The sequence below is a fragment of the Cyprinodon tularosa genome, unplaced genomic scaffold (genome assembly GCF_016077235.1).
Source record: "Cyprinodon tularosa strain WSP-4 unplaced genomic scaffold, ASM1607723v1 ctg130, whole genome shotgun sequence".
Classification (NCBI taxonomy): Eukaryota; Metazoa; Chordata; class Actinopteri; order Cyprinodontiformes; family Cyprinodontidae; genus Cyprinodon; species Cyprinodon tularosa.
In genome coordinates, this window is record NW_024038115.1 from 970,788 (window position 1) to 997,523 (window position 26,736).

The 26,736-nt window shown below is 38.2% G+C and overlaps 5 protein-coding genes across 5 annotated transcripts; all 5 read left to right on the plus strand.

The window, feature by feature from the left end:
• Positions 1-5,532: 5,532 nt before the first annotated feature.
• Positions 5,533-8,582, plus strand: LOC119778202 (12-(S)-hydroxy-5,8,10,14-eicosatetraenoic acid receptor-like). The gene is made up of 3 exons (XM_038277348.1): positions 5,533-5,904; positions 7,407-8,299; positions 8,402-8,582. Exons 1-3 carry the CDS (start codon positions 5,533-5,535, stop codon positions 8,463-8,465), a joined length of 1,329 nt encoding a protein of 442 aa, XP_038133276.1. The 3' UTR covers positions 8,466-8,582.
• A 2,978-nt stretch (positions 8,583-11,560) lies between these two features.
• Positions 11,561-12,671, plus strand: LOC119778203 (mu-type opioid receptor-like). The gene has a single exon (XM_038277349.1). It carries the CDS (start codon positions 11,781-11,783, stop codon positions 12,669-12,671), a length of 891 nt encoding a protein of 296 aa, XP_038133277.1. The 5' UTR covers positions 11,561-11,780.
• Positions 12,672-15,693: 3,022 nt separating this feature from the next.
• LOC119778109 (G-protein coupled receptor 183-like) lies at positions 15,694-17,160 on the plus strand. Its single transcript, XM_038277198.1, has one exon. It carries the CDS (start codon positions 16,024-16,026, stop codon positions 16,912-16,914), a length of 891 nt encoding a protein of 296 aa, XP_038133126.1. The 5' UTR covers positions 15,694-16,023; the 3' UTR covers positions 16,915-17,160.
• Positions 17,161-20,768: 3,608 nt separating this feature from the next.
• Positions 20,769-21,762, plus strand: LOC119778107 (trace amine-associated receptor 3-like). The gene has a single exon (XM_038277195.1). The coding sequence runs from the start codon at positions 20,769-20,771 to the stop codon at positions 21,660-21,662; it is 894 nt and encodes a 297-aa protein (XP_038133123.1). The 3' UTR covers positions 21,663-21,762.
• Positions 21,763-23,903: 2,141 nt separating this feature from the next.
• LOC119778111 (trace amine-associated receptor 3-like) lies at positions 23,904-25,287 on the plus strand. Its single transcript, XM_038277199.1, has 2 exons — positions 23,904-24,914; positions 25,190-25,287. The coding sequence occupies exons 1-2, from the start codon at positions 24,022-24,024 to the stop codon at positions 25,233-25,235; spliced, it is 939 nt and encodes a 312-aa protein (XP_038133127.1). The 5' UTR covers positions 23,904-24,021; the 3' UTR covers positions 25,236-25,287.
• Positions 25,288-26,736: the final 1,449 nt, after the last annotated feature.

Genomic DNA, 26,736 nt, shown 5'->3' on the forward strand with positions numbered 1-26,736 from the left:
CGGACATTCCGTTCAAGTTGAGCTCTTCTGGTTTCAAGTATCTGGGCATTAATGTAACAAGATCATTTAGCTCTCTTTTCACTGCTAATTTTCTGCCTTTAATTTCTAAAATCAAATTGGACCTCCAAAGATGGAATAGTTTACCACTCTCACTTATAGGTAGAATCAATGCAATTAAAATGAATGTTTTACCAAAATTTCTTTTCTTGTTTAATTGTCTCCCACTTTTTCTCCCAAAGCATTTTTTTAAGACGCTTGACCAAGTTATTACTGGCTTTCTATGGCGTGGAAATCAACCTAGAATCCTCAAATCCACACTTTACAGATGCAAATTTGGTGGTGAATTGTCACTTCCAAATTTCCAGCTGTATTATTGGGCAGCCCACATCCATAAAATTTCATTTTGGTTTCGATCTGTAGACTTCCCATTGTGCAACTTGGAGGCACAATCGTGCTCCCCTTCCTCACTAGTTGCTCTTCTCACTTCCCCTATTACATCCAATCCATCTGGCTTTGTAAATAATGCAGTTGTTCGATCTGTTTTAAAAATTTGGTACCAGTTTAGGAAGCACTTCAAATTTCACTCTGCATCTACACTTGCCCTTTTAATGAAGAATAATTTGTTTCAACCAGCACTCACTGATCCGACCTTTTCATTATGGAGTAATAAAGGGCTGACATGTTTTAACAATTTTTACAAGGAAGGTATTTTTTGCAGGTTCACAAACCTTTCATCAGAATTTCAACTCCCCCCCTCTCATCTATTCCTGTACTTTCAGGTTAGGCATTGCGCCAAAGCTTTATTTCCCAGTTTTCCTTCCAGGCCGCTGAACTTGCACTGGGAGATGTTTCTGAGCTGGGATCCTCTTCAGAGTTCATATATATCTAAAGTCTACCATGAAATTCTGTCTTTTGATTCTTCGTCCATTACCAAGGTCAAAGCGGCTTGGGAGATCGAACTGGGTCTAAATTTGGGAGAGGACTGGTGGAATAATGCTCTTAAGAAAATTCACAAGTTCAATCTGTGCACGACTTTCTCTCATACAATTTAAAGTTCTCTTTAGGGTTCATTTCTCCAAAACTCGTCTGTCTAAATTCTTTCCCTCTGTCTCTGACAATTGTGACAAATGTTATGCATCTTCCTGCAATTTAACTCATATGTTTTATTCCTGTCCATCACTCCACAGTTTTTGGCTAACCTACTTTGATACAATGTCAAAAATACTCTCAGTAGTCATCAAACCTTCTCCCCATGTTGCTATATTTGGGCTTCCGGATGATTACAAACAGTTCACTTCTAACCAGTTGAATATTCTAGCATTTACTTCCTTACTGACAAGACGGCGTCTTCTTTTTCATTGGAAGTTAACAGTTCCACCTTCTAGTGGCCAGTGGTTTAAAGACACCATGTCTTTTCTAAAATTGGAAAAGATAAGATACTCATTGAAAGGCAACCCCGCTAAATTCTATATCTTATGGGGCTCTATCATGAGATTCTTTCATTCTATTCAGTCCCCTTTCCTAGATTAGATTAGGTGATGCACCCTACCCCACACCCACCCTCCATTTTTATTTTGTTTCTTTACTTATTTTTATTTTATTTTATTTATTTTTATTTTTATTTTTTTTATACATTGTATTCTGTTCAGTTTTGTAAGGAAAAAAAACCCCACAGGAGCTAAATTGTATGCCTTTTACTACTTTACTATCCATATATATGTATGTTCGATATGGTATACCCTGTCGTTTACAGTTTAAATTATGTTTGTAATGTCTCTCTTACTCCTAATAAAAATATTAATACAAAAAAAAATGGAACAGGCAGGCTCAGAGGTCCAGGAGTCCGAGCCCAGGTCAGGCAAACAGGAAAGAACAGGAATAGAAAGCTCAGTGGTTGAGACACACAACAGGTCAGGATCACCTTATCAGCAACACCAAGAAGTTCTTAAAAACACTCTTACCACTGGCTAGGGAGAACAAGAATAATCTGTCCCCGATGACTGGATGAAAGCACCTTAAATAGAGAAAGGAGCAGGTGGATCAGATGAACAGGGATGAGTAACCTGGCAGAGTTACACAGGGGAATGGAGTTAGTAAATAAGCCATTCATCAGCACCAAGATCATGACAGAACCTTTCCCATAAGGCCGGATTCCTGACACCCTCCTGGGCTCTTAAAGCCTAAAACAAACAAAAAAAAAAAACCCGAAACAAAATGGTGGGGTTCAGATAGACCGGACAATAGTAACAACAACCCCCAAACAGTTCAGGGGGAAACAGGCGTGGCCTCTGAGTCTCCTAACAGCAAACGGGGAAGCAGCCTGACCAGACAGGCAATACAGATCCTCCTATATACAGTACAGACCAAAAGTTTGGACACACCTTCTCATTCAAAGAGTTTTTTTTATTTTTATAACTATGAAAATTGAAAATTCACACTGAAGGCATCCAAACTATGAATTAGCACATGTGAAATTATACACTCATCAAAAAAGTGTGAAACAACTGAAAATATGTCTCATATTCTAGGTTCTTCAAAGTAGATACCTTTTACTTTGATTACTGCTTCACACACACTTGGCATTCTCATGATGAGCTTCAAGAGGTATTCACATGAAATGTTCTTCCAACAGTCTTGAAGGAGTTCCCAGAAATGCTTAGGACTTGTTGGCCCTTTTGCCTTCACTCTGCGGTCCTGCTCACCCCAAACCATCACGATTGGTTTCAGGTCTGGTGATTGTGGTGGCCAGATAGCTAGAACTTTATGTGGCATTGACCTCTAATCTAAGCTGCTGTTAACCTGTGATTTTCTGAGGCTGGTGACTAGGTTGAACTTATCCTCCACAGCAGAGGCAAGAGCAGGTAGATCAGATGAGCAGTGATCCAGGCAGTGAGGCAGGCCCAGAGGTTGAAAGGCAGAACAGGTCAGGATCAGGAAATTAGAAACACCAAGGCACTCTAAAAATACTCTCACCACTGGCTAGAGAGAACATGAATAATCTGACCCTGATGGCTAGATGAAAGCACCTTAAACAGAGGCAGGAGCAGGTGGAACAGATGAGCAGTGATGAGAAACTGGAAGGAGTTAGACAGGTGAATCGAGTTAGTAGGTAAGCCAGTCATCATCAGCAAGACAGTGATAAGGATCTTTTTTTAAAAGGCCTGTCAATTTTCCAGAATTGGTAGATTTTTTTATTTTGTAGAGTATTGTATCTCTAATTTAGAAACCATTGCATAGTTGTGTTTTAAGAAGAGGGTCAACCCACCATTGATACGGTACCCATTTCCAGTTCTTAAATTACACTATAAACCTTTCACTGGCTTAATAATCGAACATTTACTATGAAAAAGTGAGGCTTTATTTTTGAAAATTTTAGTTGGTTCTGTTGTGAAAACATAGTGATAGTCAATTTTCCAAAATTGGTTGATTTCAAGAACTTAAATTGATCTTTATGCCACGATGGTCTTCGGAGGGAAATATTAAGGCTTTTATTTTGAAAGTAATTTAAAAAAATGTTCTTTTAATCTAACATGGTTGTTTCTCATAATGAGCTTAAACTGGAGGTGACAGAATTTTAGCTTAGATTATCTGAGCTTCCGTGCTTGAAACACCAGTGCCCCAACAACAGGTTATTCTAGTGCTAGCCAAAAAGAAAAAAATTTTTTTTACTACTTTAAAGCTGAAGTCTGTAAGTTTTTAAAAATCACTTAAAACTTAAAACTGTCCCTATGCACAGACAGCAGTACATGTGATATGTAACCTGTGAAAAAAACTGCTTCAATTGGTACCGCATACTGCCTGTATTTCAATCTGGAAAGAATAATTCGGGACGAGTCAAAACAACCAATCACAGCCAGAGGAGCGTCTGATGGAGTGTCAATCACAGCTCACACACGCTGAATCCCGCCCCCCCCCCCACCCCCCCTTCTGGTCGCATGCGGTAGCCGCGCAGATGCTGTGAGAGGGGTGGAGCTTGGAGGTGGGGCATGAGTGAAGCAGAGAGGGTGGGGGAGTGGCGTGAAACCTGTTTTTCTTCAAATTTTCAGTCGAAGTCTGCTCTCTCCTCAATGTTACAGACTGCAGCTTTAAGACTTTTGGAGTTAAAACATTTTCAGCAAAACTGAGCACAAGTCTTGTTGGCTCCAGTTTAAGTCGATTCCATGGTAACAAACTGTGATATAGTTTGGTTCTGTTCTATACAAACAAAACAGCAAGATAATGAATACTTTATTTCACTATTTTGAAACTGTTATACTTCAAAATGGACTGTCTTGGGCTGCTTTTTAATGTCATTGCAAAAATCACATCAGTTGCTGACAGTAACATTCTATGACACTGTTTACCCCATGCATGACAGCATTACAGAACTTGATACTACCTTTATACTACCATCACTGCTCCCAGCAGATCTGCTGTGCTGTTTATCATTGCTATTATTTGCATAGGTCTAAATTAGTGTACCATTATATTTATTCATGATATTTTTTGTGATATCAGAGAGTAAATACTTTGTACAGTTCGTCCATTATCTTACGGGGCACTTCCTTTTATAGATATTATGTTTGTAGATTCTGTCGAGGCTCAGAAAGTAGGACCCAGAATTCAGGCAGACAGAACAGATGTATTCAAAAATGAAACACTATATTGACTGCTCAGGACACTGTGGCTTGTCAGCTGGGACCGGCTTACAAGAATTTCTGTAGAGATAGATACTCAGATTAGTTCCACTAGCAAACAAGGCCAGACAGGATTCCTTCTTCAGCTTGATGCCATCCCTTACTTCTGGGCACCACCACCGGGTTTGGGGATATGCCGACGCGACAGGCACCAGAGACCTAAGGGCCACAGCTACGAATGGCCGCATCGACAATGGTGGAGGAGAACATTGACCACTCTGACTCCATGTCTCCAACCTCCGTCAGGAACTGGGAGAAACTCGTCCAAATGTGGTAGTTAAAGACTGTGAAACAAAGGGATCCACTTGATGTTCCCAACAGTCCCTCAAAACACGCTGACCGGCTTCCTCCCCTGCCAGCAGATCCAGTAACCACCAGGTGGTGATCAGTTGACAGCTCAGCTGAGTGTCCGAGATACGTGACCGCAGATCAGATGACACAACTACAAAGTCGATCATCGACCTCCGGCCTAGGGTGTCCTGGTACCACGTTCACTCGTGGACGCCGTTGTGCTCGAACATGGTGTTCATTATGGACAAAATGTAATTAGCACCGAAGTCCAATTACAGAACACCACTCGGGTTCAGATAGGGGAGGGCGTACCTACCGATCACACCTATTCAGGTCTTACTGTCGCTGCCCATGTGGGTGTTGAAGTCCCCCAGTAGAACAATGGAATCCCCAGTTGGAGCACCATCTAGTAACTTTCCCAAGCACTCCAAGACGGACGGGTACTCTGCACCGATGTTGGGCCCATAGGCCAAGACAACGGTGAGAGAGACCTGTCTCCAATTTGAAGGAGACTCTCTTGTTCACCGGGTTGAATTGCAACACATGACAACTGAGATGGGGGGCAATGAGTAAGGCCACCCCAGCTCGCCGCCTCTCCCCGTGGGCAACGCCAGACAAGTGGAGCGACCAGTCTCTCTCCGGCAGATGGGATCCGGAACCCAACCTATGTGTAGAGGTTAGCCGGACTATATCCAGCCGGTACCTCTCAACCTCCCCCACAAGCTCAGGCTCCTTCCCCCTACAGCCAGAAGCTGTCGAGGAACCCCGCCTCGACCACCACCCAGTCCTCTCAGCACCTGACCCCTACGGATCCCTCTGCGGCTGGTGGGTCCACAGGACGGCGGGCCCACATCGTCAATGCGGGCTGAGCCCTGTGGGCAAAGGCCCGGCCACCAGGCACTCACATGCAAGCCCCAACCCCAGGCCTGGCTCCAGGGTGGGGCCCTGGCCGCACTGTACCGGGCGACGTTGCGGTTCTTGATCTAAGGCTATCCATATTGGTCTTGTGAGCTGTTCTTAGTCTGATCCGTCACCTTGGACCTTTTTGCCATGGGACTCCACCAGATTAAGGTGGCAGCTCGTAGGGTGTATATTCTATTCTATTCTTTTCTATTCTAGAAACATCATATCCATACATATAATGCCTCAACCATTTAAGAACCATTTATTTTCTACAGAAGTTATCAATTAATGGTTAAGATTCTCACAGATTATTGTGGTGTGATTATGTGTACAGGCAACAATGTGATAAGTTGTGTCAGACTCACACAAGTATATTATTGGAAAAGGGAAAGGTTATCTTTGTGTCCAGTCAGCCGAGTTGTAATAATCATTTCTTATATAGGCAGAGAAAGAGCCTTAAAGTTAACAGTTAAATTCCTGTGTTTTTTTGTGTTCAAATTGTATTTTATTACAATTATACTTTATATAATGATAAAAATATATTATAGCTGATGATGATAGAAATAGAAATATTTCGACAATTTTGGGAAAACTTCTCTCTTATTTTTCTCTGAACTTTCTGAGCCCCCTCTAATGCCCCCTGATTGTCCTAAATTTTGAAAACAACTGACTTAAGAGACAGGACAATAAAAGTGGGACTAAATCATAATCTATTTGGGTTTTAGTTAACAGATTAAATAGAACGTTTGAATGAAACTCGATATTGCCAATGGATGTGCTTCACATGTATCCAGGGTCAGCTGGAAAATAATTGTCTTGTGCTCCCTCTTGTGGACGCATGACACATTCATTTCAGTGCCTAAGTACTTGATTTTTATTTGTATTTTATGTGTGTGTCCTCAAGAAATATTCCCTATGAAGCAATGCAAGCTTTATCCGGGCTTTAGGGCAGCAGAGTGACTATAAATTGTAAAAAGATAACATGATTTCATGTTCGTTTTAGTTTACTTAATGTGTAGCTGAAATGTTTGGGATGCAAAATAGTATTATACAACATTTGGTGTCCCTTTTTTGCTGTCGTTAATTTCCTACTCATCATAAACATAGAAATGATATTTTTCAGCACAAAACAGATTCGTCTGACACTGAAAGGCTTAATATCATCGTCTATAACTGCTCCATTGTGGATGTCTTTACTCAGCATTTATGACAGTGCATAAAGAAAGAAAGAAAGAAAGAAAGAAAGAAAGAAAGAAAGAAAGAAAGAAAGAAAGAAAGAAAGAAAGAAAGAAAGAAAGAAAGAAAGAAAGAAAGAAAGAAAGAAAGAAAGAAAGAAAGAAAGAGTGGTTTATTATATGAAATCAGTTGTATTTAGAAAGAAGGGAAAACTGAATTTAGGAAGTTGCACAACATTCTACTCTTATTTACTTGCTTAGTTGTTCCCCATCTATTTCGGTTTACACTCTTCCCATTCCCTTCATCTCTGGGGCTTTGCTTGAGTACAAACCCCTGACACAGTTCAACCTATAAAAAAAGTCAAACGCTGCTCATTTTTGGAGCGTCAGAATGCTCCTCAATACCACCGTCTGTTTGTCGGTGGATTTCGACCGCACAGAAGATTTCCTCGTGTTCATCTTCCACATCTTGTTCGCCACCAGTGCTGTGCTGGTGGCCGGCTCAGTAGTCGTCGGGATCTCAACCAGCCGATCCTTGCGAGGCCAGAACCGGTTCATCTTCATGCTGAACACCAGCATCAGTGACACCCTGACCGGCTTCTCGGTCTACTACCTCGGCCTCTTCGACGTGAAAGAGGGATACCCCTCCAGGAACGGGACCTTCTACATTTTACCATCATTCCTCGGTGTAAATGTCCTTACCTTCCTTTTCGCCCAGTTTGACCGCTACCTTGCAGTGTGTCACCCCTTCTTCTATAACCGCTACATAACAAGGCCTGCTGTCATTTATATGTGTAGCTTCTGCTGGATTTATACTTATCTGATTCTGACTGTGCAGAACTTAGTGCCCATCTCTAGGGCGGCTCAGATACACGCGTTCGGTGTGATGACCCTGCAGGTCATAGTTCTCATTAAGGTGGTCATGACGTTTAAATTATATATCATAGCCAGGGGCCAACTGGTGAGAGAGGCACCCAGCGCAGACAGGGATAGCAAGAAGGAGTCTCTGCGCATCATTGTGTTTGTGGTCATATGCTTCCTGGCTCTTTGGGGTCCTTCTTTTGTGAACATTATTGTCAGGCAGCTGACTGGAAAAGGGCTCAGTTTCAGAAATGAAGCCACTAATCTTTTTGCCACCATGGCCCGGATGAATGCGCTGGTCACTCCAGCTGTGTACATCTGGGGTAGCCCTGCGCTACGGGCGGCCGTGTGGAGAACAGTGTGGCGGAGGGCATGCCCAAGGAGAAGGGGGAGGTAGAGTTTTTTTTTTAAATTCTTTTTATGTAACATTTTGTTTTATGGTTTACATGTATCAAAAATACACATTTAACACGGTGTAATCATGCTGTTTTACAGAGTGGCCTTTAATGTGACTGGAGTGACCTTTAAGGAGACACCTTCACCATCTAAGCTACCATAAAGAAGATAGACGTGGTATAAAGCCAGGTTTCACAAGGAAAAGGCTCAATATCTTGTTTATTTACTGTATTTGAAGGACTGTGGAATTTTAATACCATGTACGAAAATGAAAAATAGATGTGGCAAACGATTGATCTCTCTTTTATTTATTTTTTTTCCAATTTGTTTTTTTGTATGAGGATAATTGCATAACAGGGATGCTGGTTGATCATGCTAAAAGCCGGGAATTGAACCCAGAACCTTGCGTTATGCGTAATGACAGTCATGTGACCAGCTCTGAAATGACGGGAAACTTCAAGCAAAGTCTTTGTGAATTTAAAAATCCCAGCAATGAAGAAAGTTTGCACCAATATATTATAAGCGGATCTTGTGTATTTTAAAGTAAATCACTATTTAAACTTAGTTGGAAAGATTACAATCTGCCATAACCTCGTGTTCATAGCTCCCATTAAAAGTAACTTATTTTTGATTTAACCCACATATGTTTCTATAGCTCTGAATAGACTGGATTGTATTCATATTTAATCATTTACTTAAATTTGAACGAAATGACCAAAACCTTAAAAACTAGTTCAAACTGCTTTGCAAACAACTGCTCTGCATATCGAGAACTGCCCAAACTAGATTTATCGCTCAATCACATAAAAGTAATAGATAGATAGCGACTCGGTCGTTCGGACACAGGCCGCATTTGAACAGATTGAGATGTGTTTTGGATTTAGGATCACATTGCCTTTAAAAAAAATCTAATCTGTTTAGTTCAGACTATAGATCAGATTCGGGTCACATGGCAAAACATCTTATTTGGGTCACTTCAGGCTGCAGCATGAACGTACTAGAAATGTTAAGGTTCAGTACCTCGGAGAGCTCCTCTGTGTCGCGGACACACTTCAAATCTTCCAAAAAAATAAATAATAGGAACACATATAAGCGTGGCGTCCTATAATATTTGATAACACAAACGGAAAACATAGGTCGATATGTAACATTACCTTTTAGCCACATAATTTTTCATGTTGACAAAAATGGTCCTAGGTCCAGCCTGTATGTTATATTCCAGATAGGACCTAATGCTTCTTGACTTTAGTAATTAATGTATTTTCCCACAAGGGCAGGATATTTTAGAGTTCATTAACTCTCATATTAACGTGTTATGTTACCGTACCTGTATCTCACTGAAACTGCTCTTATAAACATCATTCTCTTAGATGATTTTCTGATTAAAGCACTCCTTCTCTGCTATTTTCCTGCTGCATTTAGGCATTTCTTGGTAAGTTTGCAGTTATATTGTGTCAGATAAAAACAGTAATAACAGTGGACTACCCCACAAATGTATCTCAATGTGATCTCTTCCTGATGCTCTTTGGTCACTAATGTTTAATATAAAATGGTGTTGAGTTATTCATGAATGATTCTTTCAACATTTTTTCCAGTGATCAAACTAAAATTGAATCACTTTCATCAACCGATTCATCACCTCCTCATTTCAGTTTTAGTCAGGGTGAGCTGGTCGGGAATTTAAGCTCCATGAAACTCAAATAGACTAATGCATGTGTTACTTGAGATTTGTCAAGCCAGCCTAAACACAGAGAATTGCTTCTGAGGATTGAATCACTAAGTAGTTACCGGAACTAGTGCGGGTTCAATCAATCTTGCTCGGGGTTGTGACTGTAATGATTCACTACCTTGGCTGCACAGATCAGATCATGATTCGAGATCCCACAACACCGATGAGGAGAGATTTGCAGAGCTGATTCACCCTCCTCCTAAGTGTACAAATCAGGCCATTTTTTTCACGCCAAGATTGATAAGCCTGTGTTGCGGTTCGGAGAAATCTCAATGTGAATGAACCACACCTTAGAGGGGTACTGTGTCACTCACTTATATATTGCAGCAATGAACTTAGTTAGGGTGGATATAAGAATAGAATAGATAGTACACTGATTTATGTTTTGAATAATTTCTTAACACGACCCGGAAAGTGTTTATTTCCGTTATTTATTATGTAAAATTCATATAGAGAAGTAGACCTATACTTGTAGCTTTTTTTTGTCACCTGGGCCAAATAAATCCAGTGAGAGTGCGGCCTAGTGGTTAGGGCACAGATCTTGGAATCCTGAGGTTCTGAGTTCGAGCTCCACTACCCCAGAATGCAACTCTGGGTCTCTGAGCAAGGCCCTTTGCTCCCGGGCGCCCCACGAACCCAACCCACTGCTCCCCAAGGGGATGGTTTAAATGAAGAGATACCTTTCTCCGATATAAGTTCAAGTATTATTATGTTACTTTTATAAGGTAAGGTTATACCCTGAAAAGTCCGTCTAATCCTATTTTAACTTTACTGAACACACTAAAATCATTAAAGCCATATTCTAAATGGAAGGGGATACAAAATGCATTTGAAGCTCTATCAAAATGACATTAATGGTGAACAAGTCCATGCTTATTCCTTATTTTTAAAGGAAAGGAAAATGCACCTACTTGAAACTAAACATTAACGAATGAATCATTTGAGTGAATCATTTGAATTAACCAATTATAGTGATTCTCTGAAGAACCAGGCTGAATCACCACTGAGGCTTTAACATAGCAGTTGAATTGATTCAGCGCTTAAATGGGTGGACTCGGTTAAAAATAGGAATATGATACTTCTGTGGGCTTTCTCTGCGTACAGTGGAAAACAATCTACAAATAAGTAAAAAATTCTTAATTAAGTGTATTTAAACTTAATTTGAGTAGTTAAATAAGATAGTTTGCCAATGGATTGAGTATTTTTACTCCTAAAATAAGATCATAAGATAATATACACTTGAAATAAGACAATGCAAATGTGTTTTCTTATTTTAAGTGTAAATTGTCTTGTTCATTTAGGAATTTTTTTCTTTTACCTCCTCAATCCAAGAACAAATGCACTTATTTTAAGAAAAAATTACTTATCAAGATTTCGATTTTTTTTCCCAGTGCAACTATTTTCTTTCCTGATGACGCCCTTATTTGGAACCGTTTTATTATCTTGTGTTATTGTCACGTCATTCATTAGAACTTGCTGCATAATTTAAAACATCAACCCACCCTTTTCAAAAAAATCAAAAGCACAGCATCACTTCTTTTACGTTCAAAATGGGCTATGTTGTTTGCAAGCCTTACGTGCATTTTACCACGACTACACGCTTTTTAGTCTCCTCCCCATGCGGTGTCGGCACCCCATACCCTCCTACATAATAAACACCTTATTGCCCCTCAGTCGACCAAAAGCAATTGGATTTTAAACAGCTTATGCAGTGATCTCCAGTTTGATAGGCCTTAATCTGCTCTCACAATGATCGGAACGAACAGCAGCTTTCTTTCCCTGTCTGTTGACTTCAACTCCCTAGGAGACTATTTCCTCTTCATCTTTCATGTCACTGCTGGGATCAGCACCGTCCTGGTAGCAGGTTCCGTGGTGTGCGGTATCATTGCCAATCGGACACTTTTTACTCAACACCGTTTTATATTTATGTTGAACACCAGCATCTCTGACACACTGACCGGTTGTGGCATTTTCTATCAGTTTCTGTTTGATGTAGAGGTGGGGTTTAACACTCTGAGCTGGGCTTTTTACATCATCCCCACTCTGCTTGGGGTTAATATCCTGACCTTTCTATTCGCGCAGTTTGACCGATATTTTGCTGTGTGCCATCCCTACATATACGGTCGCTTCATCACCACAAAGGTTGTCATCTGTGTGAACGCCTACAGCTGGGTTCACATGTATTGCCAGGGGCTTCTCCAACACCTGTTGCCTAGATCTAAACTCTCACATATGGTCATTTATATCAGAATGAGTATATTTGTCATAATCTTTATCAAAGTATCTTTGACTGTCAAACTGTTCTTCGTGGCCAGATACCAGCTGCTCCGTGAGCCTCCAGGCCCAGAGAGAGACAGTAAGAAAGAGTCTTTGCTGGTCATAATAGTCGTAGTTTTGTTTTTCCTGCTCTTCTGGTGTCCAAGCATGCTCTACACGATTGTTGTCACACTGATAAGAAAACACGTCTTCTTCAGAAACGATGCATATAACCCTATGAAAATCCTATCCAGGACCAACGCTCTGTGCACTCCTTCACTGTACCTGTGGGCGAGCCCCTCACTCAGAGCGGCTGTGTGGAAAACTGTGTGGAGTAAAATCTGCTGCCGCAAAACAAACACACGGTTGGTAACACTTTTGTAAAGACACAAACCTTTAGATAATTACGTTTAATTGCTTAGAAGATAAAGAGATGTTTTTTGCTCCACATACATGGCATGATGGGAACATATCTGTGGGGGATTTGTTTTTTTGTATGCAAAATAACAAATAATCTATTGCTCCAGCAATAGGCCTATTTATTAAACACTAAAGTGGTAATTTTTGTTTTTGTCAGGTCTAGAAAAGTTTTGAAGAAGGATCTCGCCATGAGGTTTGTGAAATTATTTTTTTAAGTGTTTAACTTAGCCACACGCCAAACCTTTCCGTCAATTAGCAGAATCATTTAAATTTGCCTATTTGTATTAACTTTATTGTGTAATTTGGAGTGATTCTAGAAGAATGTTTTCTGTTTAATTGGTATTTAAGAAATGAAAATAGCAAGCAATTGTGTTTCTTTTAGCCTGATGTTTGTTTTGGTTGCTTTTTGTCTTGCAGGATGTGATTTATGATTTATGGATGGAATATTTATAATGAAACACAATCTCCACCACTGAGACATCGCAAAGACTCCAAAATAAACGATATAAAATTACAGGATCTCCTTTTTAATAGCTGGATGCGGAGGCATTTCCCTCCGTCATATGTCAATGTATGCTGTTCTTTAATAACGCATGTCGGTGATTTTTTTTTTCTGGAGCTATCAGTAGATCAGCATTTGTTTTTTTCTAATGTCCTATTTATTGTCACTTTTATTTTGACTGAGAACGGTTCTCGATGCTTTGCAGACCCTGCAACCTCCCCTCGACCCCTCGGTTTGAAGTTGGCGGAAACTTTTAAATCTAACTAAAAACTATTATTTTAACTGCTTCTTTTAATTAACCAGTTCGGTGTATCGATGTGGAATCTTTCAGTTAGTTTCTGTGGCACTTCGTAATCTGCATCATGAACGGTGCTCTAAAAGAAAAAACAAAAACAAAAAAAACATTTACTTTATTACTGTTATTATTATTATTATTTTTTTTTTATTTTTTTTTTTTTTACGAGCAATAATGTAGTGAGCTACCTGTATAATTATGGCTGATCAATAATTTTGGTCCAGAGATGACAAACGTTTCTCTTGTATATTCGAAATATTTAGTTAGTTAAAGCACACAATAGGAGATCAGAATCACTCCTAGCCTCAATTGCTTTTTGAAATAACAGGTTTTGCTTTTTAAAGCTGAAGTCTGTAAGTTTTTAAAAATCACTTTTTTGTCATATTGGCTAAAACTGTCCCTATGCCCAGACAGCAGTACATGTGATATGTAACCTGTGAAAAAAAACTGCTTCAATTGGTCCCGCCTACTGCCTGTATTTCAATCTGGAAAGAAAGACGAGTCAAAACAACCAATCACAGCCAGAGGAGCGTCTGATGGAGTGTCAATCACAGCTCACACACGCTGAATCCCGCCCCCCCCCCCCCCCCCCCCCCCCCCCCCCTTCTGGTCGCATGCGGTAGCCGCGCAGATGCTGTGAGAGGGGTGGAGCTTGGAGGTGGGGCATGAGGGAAGCAGAGAGGGTGGGGGAGTGGAGTGAAACCTGTTTTTCTTCAAATTTTCAGTCGAAGTCTGCTCTCTCCTCAATGTTACAGACTGCAGCTTTAAGACGTAAGACTGAACGTAGACTAAAATGTGTGTAACGAAATGTTAAAGAACAAAAGCGAAAATAAATGGGCATGTCTTCACTCCTCTATTTCATAAAACTGAAATGAAACTACTAGGGAATTGTTGAGATGCTTAAGATTAGAAAGGCCTATTCAGATGGTATTGGCATCAAAACACAAAGGTCTTTGCTATAGTTAGGGCTGGCTTCCTTTAACTTAAATATGAAATATAACTTTAGAGTGGAAAATTTGCACGTGACAGTGAACAGAAGAAAGATAAAGAAACACATGAGAGTGAGGGGAAAAATGGCAGTAGGCCTACTTAAGACCCGCAACTTCAAGTGACAAATGGGGAAATGGAATGTGATAGAATATTAGTTTTCCTTGAAACATATTTAGCTATTTAAACACGACAGACTGCTTTCTGCTTTCTGACTGCTCACTACATGGAAATGGGAACAAAAATAACCTGTAATAGCTTTTGACGCTTTTCTCAAAATACGTTTTACTAGTAGGACTATTTCTTCACCAAAATGATTAATTGCCAGGGAGGCAGCTGATCATTCAGCGTCTTGTAAATAAACGCATGACGCTGTGCATCATTTCCCGCCCATTCAATACACAGAGATCTAATCCTTCTTCCTTTTTGGTTATGTAAAAAAAAAAAAAAAAAAAAAAAAAAAATCGTTTCTTAGCAAACCTGCGGTTTTTTTTTTTTTAAAGGATTCTATATTCTTTACATTTTTATTTGTAAAAATCTTCTCAAAATGCTTGGATCTTATCCAATTTTAGAGATAAAAATTAAGATTACATTCGGTTTTATAATGGTTGTCTTTCAGATCCCAGGTTGCCCAACTGACTCGTATATTGCTTCTGTTTAGTTCGACTTCCCCTTTCTTTATTTCGTAAATGTAAAAAAAAAGAATGATAATATAGCCTACCTAAATCGTGTTTTTTTTGTGTGTGTGTTGAAGCAACGTATTTTCATAAATGGCGGAAATTGTTATAGAGGTTTTCCTGTTTTACACGAAGACTGACTAATTAGATTATATATTATCACTGCAACTTTGTATTAGGTTTTATTTCTAATCAAAACACCATTTGGGCCCTTTGACTTAAATATGTCAGGTCGCAACCCCTGATCAAACTGTTTTAGACACGCCATCATCCAGTGAAATTATTTTTTTCTTGAGCCATCCAGCTTTTCCCAAACCCTATCAGTAGAATGTAAAAAAATAACTAAATTAAAATGTATTTTCTTACTAAATGCGTAAAAGAAACAAACAAAAAACAAGATGCTCGAACTTAATAAAGACCATGTATTGAATTGAATAGCACTTCATTAGTAATTCGCCATTCCCTGAAGCATGGTTAAATGCTGCATAATAACCAAGTCGATGTATATAAATGAAACATTCTTCATCAGCTTAGACTCCCCGTTTTAACTTTACATAAAGTAAATTCTAAAAGCCTTTTCTTTTTAAAGTATCGAAACATTATCAGAACCAACAGAAGGTTATCATTTCAGCGAATTTGTTTCAGCACTGGACAGCGACCTGGCCGCTAATTTGGCGTGTTTTGTTCCCCCCAACATTAAGGTGACTGAACACAATAATTAGTAATGCATACATGTTGACAAGCGAATCTAATCCCTCAACACCAGCAGGATTAGATCTACATCTATAAAACAGACGCGATGTTTTTGCTTTGGTGGCAGATCATTTGGGGCGGCTTTCGCTGTACCTCCCCATTATGACCCTGTCCACCAATGTGACTTTTGTTCCTCTGTGCGTTGACTTTGACTCACCGGGTGACTACTTTCTTTTCATTTTTCACATCCTAGCGGGGATCAGCACCGTGCTTGTTGCGGGCTCCGTGGTCTGCGGCATAATTTCCACTCGGGCTCTTTTAATCCAGAATCGCTTTATATTTATGTTAAACACCAGCATCTCTGACACACTGACTGGATGTGGCATTTTCTACCAGTTTCTGTTTGATGTAAGGGAAGATTATCCTTCTAAAAACGGGAGTTACTATATTTTACCATCTCTTCTCGGGGTTAACATCATTACGTTTTTGTTTGCTCAGTTTGACAGATATTTTGCAGTTTGCCATCCATTCTTTTATGCTCGTTTTATCTCCACAAAGGTTGTTATCTGTGTGAGCGTCTATACCTGGGTGCATGTCTATGGTCAGTTGGTCCTCGAGCGTCTGGTCCCACTGTCTAAAGCTATGGAGATTGCAGTGTACAGCAGAATAAGCATTTTTATAATTATTATACTCAAAGTTTCTATGACTATTAAACTCTTTGTTGTTGTCAGATACCAGCTTCTCCGAGAGCCTCCAGGACCAGAGAAAGACAACAAGAAAGAGTCCCTGTTGATCATAATAGTGGTAGTTGTGTTTTTCCTGCTTTTCTGGGGCCCAAGCTTATTCTTCTCAATTCTGTCATCACTGATAGGGAGACACAGGTTATTTAGAAATGATGCAGTCAATCCTCTGAAAATCCTATCAAGGACCAACGCTCTGTGCACTCCTTCACTATACCTGTGGGCAAGCCCCTCACTCAGAGCAGCTGTGTGGAAAACTGTGTGGGGTAAAATCTGCAAAAGACGGAAAATGTTGTTTGGTATCTTAGTTTAAAACGCTATTAGAAAATTAAATTCTGGTATCGGATGAAATTTATTGGTGCAAAAGAATCCTTATTTCCCCTTTTCACTTTAGGGTCTACTTGAAAAGTCACTGTGATGCTTTTACTTTCAAACTGATTGTAGTTTCTTATGTCAGATAACTCCCTTTCAAATCCAGCTCTGTTTTACTGAAACTTAATGACAGTTTTGCTATAAATGGCTTTTAAACAAAACTAAATTAATTTCAAATGTTAGCAACACTGGAAAAAAATCTAAATCTAGATAAGTAATCTTTTCTTAAAATAATTGCATTTAATCTTGAATTGAGGAGGTAAAGGAGACTTTTGTCAATGGAACAAGACAATTTACACTTAAAATAAGTAAACACAATGGCATTGCTTTATTTCAAGTGCATTTTATCTAAATATGTTGTTTTAAGAGTTAAAAATACCAATTCCATTGGCAGATCATCTTATTAACCTACTCAACGTGAGGGTACCGCTAAATAAACTGAATTTAAGAAATTTTTACTTTTTCTAGATTAATGATTTTCCAGTGTGGTCTAAGTAAATCTTTTTACATTGATTTCATGTGCAAAGAGTAAAAAAGCCACATCTGTACTTGGTATTTGCTGGAGTTAATCCCATCAAAGAAAGGCAACTGCAGTCAGTCTGCTGCTGCCCACAAGAGACTTTTTGGCATGAAATTAGTGTAAGTAAAAAAAATGTGTAGGCATCATGTGTATGACAAGAGAATTTGATAAACACTGGTCTGCTGGGGCTCTTTAATTTTGTTCATTTCTTTTTCTTTATACATGTCCCATTTAACTTTTAGTTGTCTTTAACTTTAAGATGTGTATAAAGAATAAATAATTGTATTTATCTTTTGCTTAAAACTGAAACATGGTCTAAAATTATAATAGAACGAAAAATGTTCACATCAATTTCACATGACCTTTACCTTTTAATTTTAACATTTAACGAGCTCTCAAAGCCGAAATTTTCACTACTGCATTAACCTCACTTTGCAAGTTTATAGCTGCAATTATCTGAACAATATTTAAACAAATGCAATAAAACAGATTTGTTTAGCTTATTTTTGCCAGACAAAGCTGCAGGTTTTTACTTATACCAGTCATCGTCATTAAACCAATGAGCTTGCCAAACACTGCAACTGATAAATCTATAGCAAATATATCAACATGACAGTAGAAATTAAACACCAATTTTTATATGGCCAAAATATGGTCAAAAATGGAAACAAACACGTAGGTAAATAACAGAGGACACACAAACTGGATGTCAACTGACATAGAAGGTTATTATAAAATATTTATATGACTCTATTAACACTATTTATAATGAGGTTGATAAAACATGCTGCCATAGATCACCTGTTCGCCTGGCAGAACTCCTGCACATATTGCGTATCTACTGTTTGTGTCTGAGGTATTATTTTGGCTACAGCTTCTCTGCACCTGGCAAAGCCTCGTTTTTTACTTGCTGAACACTGGAGTCATAAAAGCATAGATTACCACCTGTTCCATCAGCATTAATGGCTTTCTGCCCTCCATAAACTCAGATCCAAATTCCTCTTTCATTTTCTGCAGAAAAATTTCATTGGTGCAGTTTTTGAAGAGGGCATGGTCTTTTACTCCTTCCAGGGTCAATGGGCCATCTTATCTCCACACACCATCACTCACTTCTAACCTGCCCTTAGTTTAATGTCTTTATTTTGACTCCACCATCTCCTTGGATGTTAAACAGACTGTCCACCAAGTCATCCTTTCCTGTGTCCGTGACCACCAAGGAGAAGGAGACCAAGGAGGCAATGCTTTGCCATCATCAGCTGAGGAGGCTCCCCGCCTTCTTTATATCATACTACAGTTGAAATAAATAAATATTGTAACATTATAATATTGTTATAATATTATAACAAATACTATATCATTATTATTTGTTGATATAGGATGTAAATCGCCAGGTTAGTCCAGCACATCAAAGCTTCTCTGATACTTCTATGGGTGATGGGCTGTTTGCTCTTTTGTCTGTATCTTCTCCAAGTCACTCAATGAAGATGAGAACTTTCGCTGCCAGCAGACTCATATATCAGGCTGGATTGTACCCACAGCCACCATTTTAGAACTCCTTACTATTTCTGTTTTAAAATAGGCCTATCCTCTTGCAGATTTCTTGACAGTAAACATTCGTAAATTGGCTCAAACTACATTTCGAGCTTCATATAAGGCAGTTATATATATATATATATATATATATATATATATATATATATATATATATATATATATATATATATATATATATATATATATATATATATATATATATATATATATATATATATATATATATATATATATATATATATATATATATATATATATATATATATAGGCCTAAATATGCTCAAATCAAAAACGATATGGTTCTTAGTGATCATATCGCCCTCTGGTGGAAACTCTGCACTTCTTCTTGTATATATACCCCTTTTCCACAACGTGAAAAACGTGTGTTGCCCCTTCTCAGTTTCAATTGTTCTTATTTTTTCCCATTCAAAACTTGAGGCAGGGGTTTGTTTTTATGATATTGAATATATAGAAATATTTTTTGTTTTGTTAATGTTGTTTATTAATAAATGCGTTCTTGTCATCTTGTGATTGAAGCCCCCATGAAAAAATGCTATATTATGAACCAAATTTCAAGTTCTACAGATTAAATGTTGTTTCATTTAAATGCTTATCACGATTGAATTATGTGTCTTAAGTTAGAAAATAGATGAGAAGAAAGTAGTTGTCTACAAAATAAACAAAAAGTAGTGCACAGACTAAAGACTAAAGTCTACTTCGGTCTGAAGTGGATTCAGAATTGGATTGCAGGAATATGTTTCGATCTGAACTATTCAACTGTACTTTAGTTTGTATGTCCGCAGCCCTACAAGTTGTAATGCAAAACATCTTACCATCACCTCCAGAGCAGCTTCTCAGTGTAATCCATTGATAGCTTTCCACACAACATAAGATTTTTCAAGTATAGTCTGAAACATATTTGATCTATTGGCTCTATTCTATTTGATCAGAACATACTATATTTCATTACTTAATAACCTGTGGAAGCCATAAAGTCAAATTTAAGCCAAAGATGTTCACAAGGTCTTTCAGGCATTGTTGCATCTTGGGATTTTATGCACATCACAATGTTTGATCAAAGGTTCACATGGATTTTTCAATACACAAGGCCTCACTCCCAAATACAGCAGCAAATGATTCACTCTAAGAGAATATGGCTCTAACTTAAATGGACTGCTTCAATTATTAACAAGTAATTGAAAGAGGTTGCATTCTAATCTAATGACCATGTTTCAACTTGTGAATTTATTAACTAGAAAAATTAAGTTGGATCGACATAATTGAGTTACCGGTTACAAAATTGATGCAATAAGGTAGCCAGGGATGGGTTAAATGCAGAGGCAAATTTCTCCAATGGGAGATCAATAAAAAGAAAAGTTTTATTATGCCTCAATGAATTTATCCTAGATACATCTGTCAATGTGATGCTATTAACTTACTTATTCTCCAACAAAACCTTTACAGAATGGCTAAAATGAAGAAAGTTGGTATCTGTAAATTTATGTGTGGCTGAACCAAAAAGGACAGCAAATTCTTTTTTATTTGATTTAAAAAAACAAATATGAATTTAAATGTAGATTAACTATATCTCCCCTTTTACCATCACACAGATATGGAAGAACGAATTGACATAAACCCTGAGGAGTTTATCTCCTGTGGCTTCCCTGAGCGTATATAACACTGTCTGTGTCTGAGCTTCATTAATGATGCTCCTGTCCAACATGACAGACTCTGCAGCAGCTGCAGCAGGAGTTCCTCTGGCTGTGGACTTCAGCAGCCCTGAGCACTACCTCATCTTCATCTTTCAGATCTTATTTGCCACTACAACAGTCCTGGTAGCAGGGACGGTGGTGATCGGGATCTCAGCAACCAGAGCGCTCCGCCTTCAGAATCGCTTCATTTTCATGCTAAACACCAGCATCTGTGACACTTTGGTGGGCTTCTCTGTGTATTATCTGGGCCTGTTTGATGTTCAGGAGGGCTATCCATCCAGAAACGGGACATATAACGCCTTACCATCACTGTTAGGGATCAACATACTGACTTTTCTGTTTGCTCAGTTTGACAGATATTTTGCTGTGTGTTATCCATTTGTCTACAGTCGTTTTATAACAAGGCCTGTTGTGATAGGACTGAATATTTACTGCTGGGTGTACAATGCCGCCCACCTGCTGGCGAGGAACATGCTGCCAATCTCCAAAGCAATGCAGCTTTATGTTTTCAGCATTGTCTTCTTACAGCTCATAGTGGTCACCAAAGTGGTCATGACCATCAAACTTTATGTCATAGCTAAGTATCAGCTGGAGAGGGACCCCCCAGGTCCTGACAGAGAGAGCAAGAAGGAGTCACTGAAGATCATTATTTTCGTTGTAATAAGCTTCTTGGCGCTGTGGTGCCCCTCTTTCGTGAATATTACCATCAAATTTTTCACAGGAGGGGGGCTGGTATTCAGAAACGAGGCCATGAACCTTTTTGCCATCTTGGCCCGTTTGAACGCCGTGTGCACTCCCTCTGTTTACATCTGGGGGAGCCCAGCTTTGCGGAAGGCCTCGGTTAGGACAGTGTGGGGGCGGGTGTGCCCTCGATGCCAGAGGAAAGTGGGTCATGAAAAATAAATGGATCTTTATTTGACTTAATTTCAGGTCATCATTTTTTAGGACAGGTCTTTGCAATAGGAAGCAATTAATAAGCATTGTTGATAAAAATTAATTTGATTAAAAAGGTTTTTCTCATTAAAGCTCTGATTCATTCGTCCAAACGCGGCTCTGACTGAAAGCAAATCCTAAGGTTAACAGAGACTTTGGTAGCCTTAAAAGTATAAAACCAGTTTAATTTTTCTTTAATTAAAATTGGAATCTTTGTCTATTCAGTGCAATGATGGGCCCACATATCAAAAGACATAAGCACGCTCAGAAAAAGTATTGTTTTGCCTAATGCTTACTCATTTTTCTAACTGAGTTGGACAAAATGCATAATTTCAATAACTGAGAGAACATTTTAAAAAGGCTGAGGATGGAATAACCTATGGTTAACTTGATTTCAATTGTGCTTGAAATAATGACAAAAATGTCTATAGGTCTATTTTTAAAATGAGCTCGCATTTTACAAAAAGTTATTATAAGTGTTCAAAAGTCCACACATTCCTTATTCATTATTATTTTATTTTAACTTTGCATTGTTTTAATGACCTCTTCTAATAATGAAGTTTCCATCTTTTTATATGACAACCAAATGTCAGAGCTTTTTAAAAAGTTGTGCCTGATTAAAATCCCTCCAGCTTGATTATACAAAAGTAACCCTGTTAAGCTTTCATTGCAGTCGCATTTGTCTGCTAATATAAAGCATCTCTGGCTGGTTATCTCTCTCATGTAGAGAGAAAATGTAAAAGAAAAAGAAGATTAAAACAATATAAGGAATCAAATTTTTCATTGCAAAAACACTTAACAGAAGATGCAACAAAATAAAAATATTTGTAAACGGTGTATAATATATGCTGGTGAAGATTCTCAGTCATCCAGGTCATAGTCATTCCAAAAAAGTAACAAAACAATCCACCGGAACCTGTTCTAAGTTTTAAGATGTTTTATTTTCCATCCAGAAAGCTTTTTCAATTCAGAATGTGTATAATATAACAGAATGAAGACGTTATAGTAAATAAAACAAAACTTTAAATGTTTAGCCAGTCATTAAGTAAAAAACATTTAAACTGGTTTCATCCCTAATAAAAGAAGCACAATGACACTCGTGTTAGTCTCTCACATTTTTTTTAAATTGTGCTCAAAACCCTTGAACCTTTCTTACACTGAAAAAAATAATGCAACTGCTTTTGGCATTTCCTTAATCACATTTAACAATTGTGTTAAAGTAACTAAATATGATTAAGTGAATGCCAAAAAATGGTTGCATTATTTTTTCAGTGTGTCATTACAGCTACACCATTTTTATCTTAGTGTAAAGACCAGTACAAATGGGTGCCTAATTGTGGAGTAGGTGTTTTACAAACAGAAAAAGGGTGACATGCATCCGTGTTCAGTCGTCATAACGAAATGCTTTGAAAAAAATCACCTTTCCTCCTTTTTAACTATGCACATACAGACTGACATGTCTTTATTATTCTTTGCTAAATCTCTCAGTCTAAAACAGGTTTGAGAAAGAACATCTATTAGCAACTATGCCACTGATTCTCGATTATATAATGTGGTATTTGGTTTGGCTATTCTAACACTGTAATATGCTTTAAAGCAAACCATTCCATTATATATCTGTTTGTATGAATGTTTCTTATCTTTGAATATTAATTTCCATCCCAGCGTCAAGAGTTTTAAGAACTGTAAACTGTTTATTTTCTACTATCTGGTACCTATAACTACATATCTTTCTATAAACTCTGACCAGCATCCAGTCCTTGAAGAGAAGCATCCCCAAAGCATTATGCTGCCACTACAACACCTCTCTCTGGGAATGTGTGTTCAGGGTTATATGCAATCTTATCTCCCCCAACATTTCTCTGTCTTTTAACAACTACTTTGATTTTACATTGTTGTTTGTTCATACATTTTCCACCTACTTTGTGGATCTCTGTTCATAGTTTCTTCAGAGTTACCATAGGCCTCTTGGCTGGTTCTGTGATTATTGTTTTATAAACTGTTTCATATGTCTCCACACTTCTCTCCATAATCCGCTGCATGTCTGAGATGAAATTGCAAATTTAGGCTACTTTCTTGTAAGATGAATTCTGAGATTGTAGCACTGGATTTGTATTTGAGTAAAGGCGGATGAATCCACATGCACACCACACTTTAAATAAAGAATAAAATGCAACTGGTTGTTGCATGATTAAATGTGACAAAGTTCAAGTTCAATGACAACTTTTGCCACTGGGGCTGAAGAGTAACCAACAAAAAACCTCTCTGAGGGTTATCTCCTGTGGCTTCCCTGAGCGTATATAACACCGTCTGTGTCTGAGCTTCATTAATGATGCTCCTGTCCAACATGACAGACTCTGCAGCAGCTGCAGCAGGAGTTCCTCTGGCTGTGGACTTCAGCAGCCCTGAGCACTACCTCATCTTCATCTTTCAGATCTTATTTGCCACTATAACAGTCCTGGTAGCAGGGACGGTGGTGATCGGGATCTCAGGAACCAGAGCGCTCCGCCTTCAGAATCGTTTCATTTTCATGCTGAACACCAGCATCTGTGACACTTTGGTGGGCTTCTCTGTGTATTATCTGGGCCTGTTTGATGTTCAGGAGGGCTATCCATCCAGAAACGGGACATTCGGCATTTTAAGGGATCTCTTAGGGATCAACATACTGATTTTTCTGTTTGCTCAGTTTGACAGGTATTTTGCTGTGTGTTATCCATTTGTCTACAGTCGTTTTATAACAAGGCAGGTTGTGATAGGACTGAATATTTACTGCTGGGTGTACAATGCCGCCCACCTGCTGGCGAGGAACATGCTGCCAATCTCCAAAGCAATGCAGCTTTACGTTTTCAGCATTGTCTTCTTACAGCTCATAGTGGTCACCAAAGTGGTCATGACCATCAAACTTTATGTCATAGCTAAGTATCAGCTGGAGAGGGACCCCCCAGGTCCTGACAGAGAGAGCAAGAAGGAGTCACTGAAGATCATTATTTTCGTTGTAATAAGCTTCTTGGCGCTGTGGTGCCCCTCTTTCGTGAATATTACCATCAAATTTTTCACAGGAGGGGGGCTGGTATTCAGAAATGAGGCCACAAACCTTTTTGCCATCTTGGCCCGTTTGAACTCGGTATGCACCCCCACCGTGTACATCTGGGGGAGCCCAGCTCTGCGGAAGGCCACGATGAGGACAGTGTGGGGGCGGGTGTGCCCTCGATGCAGCAGGAGGTACGGTATGAAGAAAAAAACTAATAAACCATTAGACTACATAGCAAAACTTCTATGAATATGCTGAATAAACCAATTAAAATTGGCATGCACTAATAGCCTTATCCATATTTATGAAACAAAACTGAACAGAAATAACATTCACTCTGTTCTTCAGTGGAGAGAAATAGCTTCAGCCTAAATTTAATATCAAATTAGTTTTGATCATAATTGTTCTTAAACTCTGATTTGTTTTTACTCATATTTTTATTTTATTTTTATTTTGCTTTCTCCAGAGTTGGTTCCTGTCCAAAGGCAGATCCCGGAAAGGTGATGAGATAATCCAAATTTGTTTTTACAATGTGAGGCAACCAGTCGAACACCAACCCAAAGGCAATAACCAAAGAAACTTCTTTTTTTTTTTTTTTTCTTTTTCAGAAACCCAGTTAAACAAACATATAGGTTGATGATTGCTTTTATACAGTCTAATATTCTCAAACCTTTATTTTAGTTTATAGTGTGATTTTTTCCAAACAGCTGAGTGCATCTGTGTTTGATGCATATATTTGTCAAGTTTCATGTCTGGTTCACAGATTATTCTTTTTTTACTCCCAGTCTTATCTGTCTTGTTGAAATACTTGTTAGGATGTTTAATCAAGGTATTTTTGTTGATGAGAAAATCATGATGGTATTGAAAAATATGTATCTCTATTGCTATTATTTACATCTGGCTTTATTTATATTTACGACTAAGGGGATAAGAATAAATCATTTGTTTGGAAATTCTATGTATTTCAGCCAAATTATCTATAGAAAAATAGAAAAACGTAACTTCCTGTAGCAGATTTCTTGAAGATTCTTCTCATAATATAATGAAATAAAAACATCCCTCTTTCAAATTTAGATGAGCTTTTTGCTAAATAATAATGCTACTATAAGAATTAAAATGTTAATCAAAAATATTAATGTATGAGAACCCTTCTGCAAATAATTCTATTTTGTTTGTCTATTTACTTTGTATTTTTCAGTTATAGGCTGCACATCTGATATCTATCATGTCATACCACATCAATTAACATGTTTTGTGGAAAAGGACTTAAATAGTTAATTGTATAAAACGTATTATAAAAGCAAACGTATCTACAAAATACTTTTTCTGATGTTTTCCTTCATTCAAAACCTAAAAAAACTTTCATAGCTATAATCGAAGTGATAAAATGCTTGTCATTAGAGGATAACAAATAACAGCGAAAAGATTTGTTATGACAAAATTATGAGTTATGATTAGGAAAATTGTATATTTGTATTATATATAGAATATAACATGTACAGGTGCTGGTCATAAAATTAGAATATCATGAAAAAGTAGATTGATTTCAGTAATTCCATTTAAAAAGTGAAACTTGTATATTATATTCATACATTACATACAAACTCATATATTTCAGATGTTTATTTTGTTTAATTTTGATGATTACAAATGACAACAAATGAAAATCTCAAATTCATCATATCAGAAAATTAGAATATTACTGAAGACCAATAAAAACAAAGGATTTATAGAAATGTTGGCCAACTGAAAAGTATGAACATGAAAAGTATGAGCATGTACAGCACTCAGTATTTAGTTGGGCCTCCTTTGGCCTGTATTACTGCAGCAATGCGGCGTGGCATGGAGTCGATCAGTCTGTGGCACTGCTCAGGTGTTATGATAGCCCAGGTTGCTCTAATAGTGGCTTTTAGCTCTTCTGAATTGTTGGGTCTGGTGTATTGCATCTTCTTCTTCACAATACCCCATAGATTTTCTATGGGGTTAAGGTCAGGAGAGTTTGCTGGCCAATTA